A 10,241-nucleotide genomic window follows, 5' to 3' on the forward strand; every position below is an offset into this window, starting at 1 on the left:
TTTTCCCCTGCCCCCTTTTCTCTGTAATCCTGCATTGCATTAGTTATGCTCTAATCCTTTAATGTCTTTCCACTTCATCTCGATTCACTCGCCCTATAAATAACCTCAGAGGAGAGCCAGTCGAGGGTGCAGTGGCATACAGTAACCACAGGTGGCAGTTCAGTGACATGACGACCAGCGACTCTATATCTACAAGTCATTAAAGGTAGGCTACTGTCAACATGCATTTATTGCCATACCTCCCGACACGTCATCAGCACGTTCCGTAATGGTGTGTGCACACCTAAAGCAAAGCAAAAACGACTCGCTCTAGATTACGTGCGGGATTACTTGGGATGGCGCGATGAGGAGTGTTTTCAAGCACATCAACAACAACTTTAGTTTCTGACATTTTTTTTCATCATCAACCATTTTGGAGATAAGTACTATTGGTGCTCTGTACCTGTTGTGGAAGGCCAGTGCTAGCCCGCGGTAATCGCGGCGCCCAATTCACGTCATTCACGTTGCGAATTTGCATCTGTTCGTGTATTTGCACTGACTTTGTATGTAATCTACGAGATAATTAAATTTGCTTTTAGTGTGCACACCATGAGGCTATGCTGAGATGTACACAGACAGCCACTGAGCGCCATTAACAAACGGCAGCCGCCTTTCACAGTTCCGAACTAAAACAACGAGCTTATGCTGCATTCATGCCATGTCGTAACCATAACTACGAGATGGCAACCTGTGATGTTCTACCCAGAGCTCTTCACGTCCTCAGACTTGGATTGATTTTAATGTTGATTATTGTTGTAATGTTATGTGGTTTAAGACATGAGGTAATTTAACGCCGTGTTTCGTGACGCTTTGCAGAATCTGCTGTGTCAGATGAATCATGTGTTTTGGAGGAGGCGTGGCTTTGCAGAATCTGCTGTGTCAGATGAATCATGTGTTTTGGAGGAGGCGTGGCTTTGCAGAATCTGCTGTGTCAGATGAATCATGTGTTTTGGAGGAGGCGTGGCTTTGCAGAATCTGCTGTGTCAGATGAATCATGTGTTTTGGAGGAGGCGTGGCTTTGCAGAATCTGCTGTGTCAGATGAATCATGTGTTTTGGAGGAGGCGTGGCTTTGCAGAATCTGCTGTGTCAGATGAATCATGTGTTTTGGAGGAGGCGTGGCTTTGCAGAATCTGCTGTGTCAGATGAATCATGTGTTTTGGAGGAGGCGTGGCTTTGCAGAATCTGCTGTGTCAGATGAATCATGTGTTTTGGAGGAGGCGTGGATTTGGAGAATCTGCTGTGTCAGATGAATCATGTGTTTTGGAGGAGGCTGGCTTTGGAGAATCTCTGAAGGGACGGTGGGATCTCACGCTTTCAAAGCTAACTTGCTATTGCTAGCCTCTCCGCAATTGCCTACCCTACCTTTAAACTTCAAAAGATTAATAAACGTAAGCTAAAATATTGTAAACAGACAAAGCTGCTTTGTTTATGTTTAATTTAAAGTCACATGAAATCAAAATGGACAATTCTTGATTTTTTTTATATTGCAGTATATTATAAATAATTGTCCGTGTACATCATTATTTCTTTAAATTCCCTCTTAATATTTATTTCAAATAACTTACCCTCTTGCAATGACATCTCTTCTCTTCTCTGATGACGTGTTTACTGGCGTGAGGGCGGGACAACCTGTCACTCACATGAGATCGACCAATAGGAAACCACAACAATCCAACCAATTCCTGATGAACAACTGTAAGTCCTGCCTTATGTTTTTTTCTTGTTCGAGAAGCCGTTTCACTCGGAAATACGTCACAATAGGGATGAAAAGATATGTTCAGACCTAAGGGAGTGATGTATGGTAGTCAAGATCATATATTTTTTCTCAATGTTCATTACTATTTTCTATAATTTTCTTATCATATAAAAAAAAAACAAATAAATGGAAATTGAATCTGTAAGAGGGGCTGTCTTTTTTATTGATTGATTGAAGTTTGTCCCTTAAAAACATTTAACCATAGATTTAGCTTTTCCCACGCCATAGTTTAAATAGAATTGTGATGAATTAAAATAACAATCATTTACCCTGTAAGATACAATCCACTGGAAGAAAACTGTAAGAGTCTACTGGATATACTGGATCTTCTGGATCTAAAATGTATTTTGAAAGAGTTAATCTTCATTCATTCATTTTTTGAGGTTTGTATCCTTTCCCTTTAAACAAACAACTTGCTCTCTCTTTCACAAACACAACAAACATTTTAACCATACAGTATTTTTAGCTTTTCCTAAGTCATAATTAAAATTGTATTATGATCAGTTAACTATCAGTTATTTTATTAGAAATTATTAAAACTTTGGGGGAAAGTACATGTATCAGTATATAATATACAACATAGTAAATCATCTATTGTCTTTCTTCTTCTAGAAGGCCAAATTGTTTTTGCAATTCTTATTTGTGAATTTTAATATGATAATGGTTTATCAAATATCATATATTACATTTAGCCCATATAAGGTATGTCTGTGTGTGCGTGTGTGTGTGTGTGTGTGTGTGTGTGTGTGTGTGTGTGTGTGTGTGTGTGTGTGTGTGTGTGAGAGAATGGTCATTATAGTAAGTGAAGTGTGTGTGAATCTGTCATGTAACTTAGTCAATGTGTTTCCTGACAGGATACACATCAGTGCCTAGTGGCCAGGACAAACAAATGACACAAACAATCATACATACAGTACACACAGTACACACTGCACCTCGTGCCACTGATTGGCAATCAACAACAGGATGTGCCTGTTAAAGATAGGAAAATGTTTGAAATTATATACAATGCAATTCATATGAGAATAAACCCCCTTTACCTTTCCCTATCTGCACAAACTGACGTACACAGACATAAATCACAGTAAGTGCTCGAACAACAGCTCCTCTTCTACTCTTTATCAAGTGTTACACAAATCCTGCATCCACACCTGCCATGTACATCCTGTTGACAAGATCCTTCCTAGCAGAAAGCGATTGTATCTTGGAGAGTGAGTCAAGATGAATAAAGGTGAATCTGATTAAAAGTCACAAACATCTGTTAATTGTTACCGGGACCTACTTCAAATATTATAAAATAAAATATCACGCATCTTATGTTTATCTCATTTTATTTTTATGAGATTAATTCTGAAGTCAGTGACTTATGTATTAAATACATAATACATGTGATTGTAAGCTTCCTAAGTTATGTTTAAGATGTCTGTGTCATAATTGTTCGCACAAAAAATCTCCATGACCCTTTGAGTAGAAAAAAACGTCTCAGGAATCACAGCTATTATATGCCTGGTTGCTGGTTAATGTCTGGCCTGACTACAACTGATAATGAAAAAAATGATCGACAGTTAACATCAAAATATATGATTTTCTTTGGCAACATGTCAGCAGTTAGACCAATCAAGTGTCAAATTAAATGCAAAGTATGATTTAACATATTTTTCTTCTATCAGGCCTACATTTATACTACAGAGAAGAGTAGGTATCATTTAAATATTCATGAACTGAAATTTGAGGAAAAAAACATAGTCGTATTTGGAAGGACATTTGTGTCTCATTGGATGCCAGTGTTATTTTAGTATTACATGTATTTATAGCCTATTATAGTAGTTATTAATATTTTTCATTTAGTTTTATATTTTCAGTTTTATTTTTAATTTTAGTTTAAGTTTTAGTAATTTCTATGTGCTTTTGTCATGTGTATTAGTTTGTTGTAAATATTTGTAGCTTTCATTTATTTGTATTTGAGTAATTAGCAGGGGGGGGGGGGGGGGGTAACATATTACAAGTAACATGAGTTATGTAATCAGATTACTTTTTCAAGTAACTAGTAAAATAACATAACTTTTACATTTACAAAAGAAATTCTGAGTTACTTTTTCAAATAAGTAACAAAAGTTACTTTGTTTTCCCCTTTATTGACTGACAGCTCGGCTGTCCTCATGTTGAGAGAGATCAGGAGTGAGTGCAGAGGCATTGTGTGCACTGAGTGTTCCTCAAAATCAATGAAAACAGCGAATGCTAACTCAGAATATTATACAAACCTTAATGTTAAATAACACAAATATACTTTATGTATTTAATGTTACTTTATCAACCAAATATATGTCTTTGCTGCTGGCCTTCGTTGATCCAGTTCAGCCATACAAAGAAGCAAAAACTGACTTTAGATAAACATCACTTTTCCGTTTCATGTTTTTGTTTTTATCGCTGAAGAGTGTTGAACTTTCATCGCCTGCGTTTTATTCTTCTGTGATCCAGAATGCAGCACAGCCGAGAGGTTTGTTTGAGCTGCACTCTCTACTGTACAAGCGTGAATTTACATTTCCTTCCGCATTAGGCCTATTCATTTTACTTTTGGTGTGAAGGGGCCTTTACTTTTGAAAAAAAACAACTTTTTTTTGTTATTTTTGTCAAGTCACCTTTATTTTTATAGCATTTTATACAATACATATTGTTTCAAAGCAAAGTTTACATAACACATTATAGCAGTTAGTTACTTTTTTAGGGAGGAACACATTACTTTTAAAAGTAACTTCCCCCATCTTCAACTTATTTTAGTTACAGTAGTTGCCAAGGCAACATTTCTAATTTTCAAGTTAAAAAAATAAAATAATAAGTCTAATACTATCTTATACTTTTTTCTTTTTCTTTTTAATTTAAAGGACTGGAAACTGATTTTAATAGTTTTAGTTTTAGTAAAGAATAACAACACTGTTTGGATTTTGAGAATAAACTGAAATTAATAAAAGATGTATAGAAACATTTCTTAAACATGATTATAATTATATGAGATAGAGGTCTTACATTTATTGGCTTTCTATTGATCTAAACTACCATGATTAATTATCAAACAGCATTTGAGTTTGTTTTAACCATAAACCATACATTTACTTGTAGGCTGCAAAAATGTATAATAGGGACAGAGCACATTTGGCATCTACAAGAAAACAGCAGTAAAAGTAAATATGAACTATGGTAATTATGTAAACTGAGTCCGGTGAATTATGGCTTTCTGTCCTTTATCTAACAAGTAATCACGATACATGTTTGTATATGACATACATAAATATTAGCATGTGGCACTTGGTTAAAACAAACTTGAGGTGTCCCAGCAGCTACTCCGACTGGGAAAACAACTCCAGATGTCCAAAGCAGGAAAAGTGCACAATAGAGTCTATAGGGAAACGGTGAACAAGCTTAAGGGGGGAAAAAGTCAAGAAAAGAGGATGAGAATAGGAGAAAGGCTTGTGAATGAACAGTCATCTCCTTTATAGGTCAATTCAAATGACGCTTCAAAATTCCTGAAAGTTCCTGACTATCTGAAAAGATTTCATTTGGAGACTGTTGAGAATGAGACCTCATGTAAAAAAAAAAAAAAGGATTCTCGCTTGGAAACACCGATGGGAGTTTTGAGAGAACTGGAGAGGATCTGAAGGGCCAAGGACATGAAGAAGAAAAGAAAAAAACAAGAAAGACATGGAAAAAAGAGTGACTCAAGTTAGGGGAACAAAACGACAGGAAAAGTGGAGCGATAAAGGAAAGCTGTGTGAGAGGAGGGGCTATTTTAAGAGATGGCTTTCCGGCAGGTGAGAGAGCTGGAAAAAGAGCTTTCAGGAACAAACAGTTGAGATGTAAAGAGGTGGTGAGTCATAAGAAGAGGAAGGTATGACGGCGTCAGGGTTAGAGAAAGAAACATTACATGTATATTAGCATTTAGATGTTACATCTGTACCAGTTTAAACAGAGATGGAGACTTGTCTATAAGAAGAAAGGTATATTATAATCCACTACAATTAGCAGTGAGGACACACCCCCTTGTGTAGCCCCGCCCCTTCCCACTGTCATATAAATACAGCGGAGGAAACTGTAGAACGTACATGCTTTTCTCAGTCAAAGACAAGTGGATCATATTCCGTTTTCCTCAACAGTGTTTCTAAGGATTGATGGTCAGGACAAAAAGTCTTCTCAAGTGTCTCCATTCCATGCAAGGTGAGTTCCTAAAGAGATCAATAAAATGTTAATTAAATAGTTGCATTTAATTGAGAACAGAGTGACGAGGCATATTATCTGTCACTTAAAATTATGAAGTAAATAAACTTAATGTTTAATTGAAAAAATTATGTGAACTTGACAATTCCACATTATTTAATTTTTTCGATTAAGCATGAATTTTATTTACTTCAAAATTTTAAGGCAATGGGTTTCCTACATTTTTTTAAGTAATGTCAACTGATCACTTTTATAGGCTTATTATAAGCAACTAAAACCATGAAAAGCATTTACTTATAAAATAAACATTAAATGACATAAAATACAATTAAAAAAACAGTTGGCAAGCAATATTTACATTTTTTTTTGTTAACTTAATTAACAAACATTTTTTTATTATAATTATTTATTAACCGAATTACTCAAATTAAAATTAAAATATTATATATATATATTTAACAAAAACTATAATAGTACACTGAAAAAGTTTTACAGTGTCCTATGTACCAGACCCTATTCCTAACCCTAACCCAATAGTAAGTACATTTTGTTAATTACTATTACTCAGTATTTAAATATATAGTTACAATGTAACACAGACACCTTAAAATAAAGTGTAGCCAGTGTAGGCTATATAATGATACTAAAATAACACTTATTTATTGATTGGTTGATTGATTGTGTGTAATTTGCATCCCTACAGGTCATACCATTATGGAAGTGGCTGTTTTGCTGTTGCTGACTATACCGATGAACACAGCCACACAAGTGAGACAGACACGGAGGTGTGTGCATTTACACACACACACACACACACACACACACACACACACACACACACACACACACACACACACACACACACACACACACACACACACACACACACACACACACACACACACACACACACACACACACACACACACACAGTTTTTCATTTCTATCCTTGTGAGGACATTCCATAGGCGTAATGGTTTTTATACTGTACAAACTGTATATTCTATCCCCTTACACAGCCCCTATCCCTAAACCTACCCATCACAGGAGACATTCTGCATTTTTACATTTTCAAAAATATATAATTTAGTATGTTTATTAACCCATTCCCCTCATGGGGACCGCTGGCTGGTCCCCACAATGGAGGTGAATCTCAGGTTTTACTATCCTTGTGGGGACATTCGGTTCCCACAATGTATAATAAACCAAGCCACACACACACACACACACACACACACACACACACACACACACACACACACACACACACACACACACACACACACACATACACACACACTGGTATTCCCATCCTCGTTGGGATCATCCTCATAACATAGGGAATACCTGAACCACACAACCTGTACGAATTCATACGACCTCACTCACACGAATTTGTAATTTTTTTGCTAAATCGTACATATATTACGAGTTGCCCAATTCGTATGAATTCGTACGAATGACCTACCCCTGGCCCCGCCCCTAAACCTACCCATCACGTGGGTTTAGACAAATCGTACGAATTCGTAAGAATTAGCCACCTTTTAATCACTCGTACGAATTGGTCGTGAGATAGCGTTGCACATGCATGCTACATAATCTCACACAGTATATTCACTGTCACATGTATTAAACAGGACACAGACAGAAAGCCTCTCACTAGTGAAGAGCACACAGAGGTCAAGGGACGTGACCTCGGTCGGCACTGACGGAGAGACTGCATCAATGGAGACCAAAACGACCAGCAAACCCGCTCCAGACGCAGCCTCTTCTCTGATTCTACAAACCATCCTTCAAACAGCCAGAGAGTAAGTGAATCACTGTCCAAAGCTTTACAATTTGAAATAACTGTTTTCTATTTTAACATATTTTAAAATGTGTTTTATTCCAAATATTTTTGAATTCTTTGATCATGATGAATATAAGGGTTAAAAACTTAATTTATTTTTAAAAAGAAACATTTTCAACATTATAAATGTCTTTACTGTCACTATTGATCTATTGATCAATTTAATGGACCCTTTCTGAATAGAAGATTTTTTTTTAACAGTAGTGTATAAATATTATTTGCTAGAATATAAACATATATATTTTTGTTTTCCTTGTCTGCTTGGGGTTAAAGTCAATAACACAAAAAACAAAAAGTGTGTCTCATATAAAATATCGGTAGATTAAGATTTCATTCATTAATATTAGTTAATGTATTAGCTAACATGAACTAACAATGAGCAAAACATTTGGTACAGTATTTATTAATTTTTAATCTTTGTTAATTTATTAATCTTTGTTAATGTTAATAAAAGTTAATTGGTTAATAAAAATGCATTGTTTGTTCATGTTAGTTCACAGTATATTAACTAATGTTAACATACAACCTTTGATTTTAATAATGCATTAGTAAATGCAAATATCATAAATCATAGATCAGTATTTGTAGAAGCCCATGGATGGACATTTGTCTTCTCTCTCTCTCTCTCAGAAAGCGAGCAGCTCAGAGAGGCTGTCAGCTTGGAACATGTCAGGTACACAACCTGGCCAACAAGTTGTACCGAATGGGTCAGAGCAACGGAAAAGACGAATCCAAAAAGGCCAACGACCCAACGGGATATGGACGCTGAGACTCAACATCCCAGACGAGCTTCTGCTCATTCATCAAAGGACAGAATGTGTTGGACTGGTACTGCTCAGGATATTGCTGATATGAAAAAGAGTTCAATATAAGAAAATAAGAGAACTATTCTATATTATATTAACTCATTTACTAAGATATTGCATGTCTTTGATAGACTTTGTTTAGGCTGCTCTTATTATATAAAAGTTGTATGTATTCTATTTAAAAATTGTATATAAAGGTGACAAAAGTATAATGAATAAAAAAACTTAACAACTTTATTGTTTATAATTTGTGTTGTCCAACATGTGAATATGGAGGGTACAATGGGGCTTTTAACTAAAGGAAATAATATGTTGAGTACCAAAATTGAATATTGATATATTAAGTAAAAATAAATATATTTTTTGATTGACAAATGTTTTGGCAATCAAAATGTTTTAACATAATTGAATAAAAATAAACAATAAATAATAATACAATAAATAATTAAAAAATGTCATAGATTTATTATTATAATATTTATGATTAATATTATAAATAAAAATAGGCAATAAGGGCCATCTTTTACCTTACATTTAGAGTCAAGTGTTATTAAGCATGTAGCAAAAGCAGTGTTACTGCTTCATTGTAATTTAATATTTAATATAATTTGTCATTTAATATCTAAAATGTTTTTTGATCTCTCTCTCTCTCTCTCTCTCTCTCTCTCTCTCTCTATATATATATACACTGTATATATAGAGAGAAAGATTACACAGATTATATGAGAAAATAATAAAATATGATTTTTAATAAATATATATACATTTCTCATAATTGTATATATATATATATATATATATATATATATATATATATATATATATATAAAAAAAATAGATGCCACCACATCAAAATGGCATTTTAGTTCCGTTGTACATCAGGTAAATTGGGACACTCGTTGGCACTGAGATAACTCCAATTACCTAAATGTACCAATTATCCTGAATTAACCCTAACATAATGAGCCAGGGACGGACTGGGACTAAAAAACGGCCCTGGACTTTGACTAGGCCCGGCCCAAAGCAATCGGCGCGCGGAAACTCGTCAACAACTACAATAACGCCTGGCATGAGTGTCACAAGACTTTAATTGTGGCTCATGATATACCATTCAAATTATAGCAATAGCACTGTGATGTTGTGTTAAAAGCATATTATTCTAGATTAACTTGAATACTACATATAAATGGAGGTCTCAACCAACCTGATCTCACAAAATTACGTGAAATGAACACGACCCCTTAACCCCGATTTGCGTGGTGGTGGCACGTAATGTGTTACAATTACGTGTCGACAACACGAAAACAACACCCATACAAAGTAAATGAGGCTTATTTGTCGTGGTGGACACACGAATTCCCTGGTTCAACAACGTCACAATGGGCAGCGGTAAATGTTGTTTTTTAGTTTACGAAACGTGCTCCTTTTATACATTATTGTAGTGTATTAGTTAATTTTTGTTGTCTAAATAACAGTAAATTGTTTGTGATATAATCCATTTATAGATGTAGTTTTAAAAAATGGCCCGAGGCTGTGTTAAATAGATTGTTCCCTTTACTTTATTAAACCATTTACGATATT

General features: G+C 35.0%; 1 protein-coding gene across 2 annotated transcripts; it reads left to right on the top strand.

The window, feature by feature from the left end:
* Nucleotides 1–5,747: 5,747 nt before the first annotated feature.
* LOC306989958 (uncharacterized protein) lies at nt 5,748–8,895 on the top strand. 2 transcript variants are annotated; one of them, XM_079596074.1, is made up of 4 exons: nt 5,748–6,005; nt 6,709–6,790; nt 7,643–7,813; nt 8,550–8,887. In XM_079596074.1, exons 1-4 carry the CDS (start codon nt 5,960–5,962, stop codon nt 8,707–8,709), a joined length of 459 nt encoding a protein of 152 aa, XP_079452200.1. In that variant the 5' UTR covers nt 5,748–5,959; the 3' UTR covers nt 8,710–8,887. The 2 variants fall into 2 exon arrangements, with proteins under 2 accessions (XP_079452200.1, XP_079452201.1); XM_079596075.1 differs by having other exon boundaries at nt 5,770–6,005; nt 8,485–8,895.
* Nucleotides 8,896–10,241: the final 1,346 nt, after the last annotated feature.

Source organism: Phoxinus phoxinus, assembly GCF_949152265.1.
Source record: "Phoxinus phoxinus genome assembly, chromosome: 21".
NCBI lineage: Eukaryota > Metazoa > Chordata > Actinopteri > Cypriniformes > Leuciscidae > Phoxinus > Phoxinus phoxinus.

Excerpts from the sequence above, each read along its gene's own strand:
- LOC306989958 (XM_079596074.1), top strand. The coding sequence starts at position 5,960 with ATGGTCAGGACAAAAAGTCTTCTCAAGTGTCTCCATTCCATGCAAG. Across the intron at positions 6,006-6,708 it reads GTGTCTCCATTCCATGCAAG|GTCATACCATTATGGAAGTG; the intron begins GTGAGTTCCTAA and ends GCATCCCTACAG. Across the intron at positions 7,814-8,549 it reads ATCCTTCAAACAGCCAGAGA|TGTACCGAATGGGTCAGAGC; the intron begins GTAAGTGAATCA and ends TGGCCAACAAGT.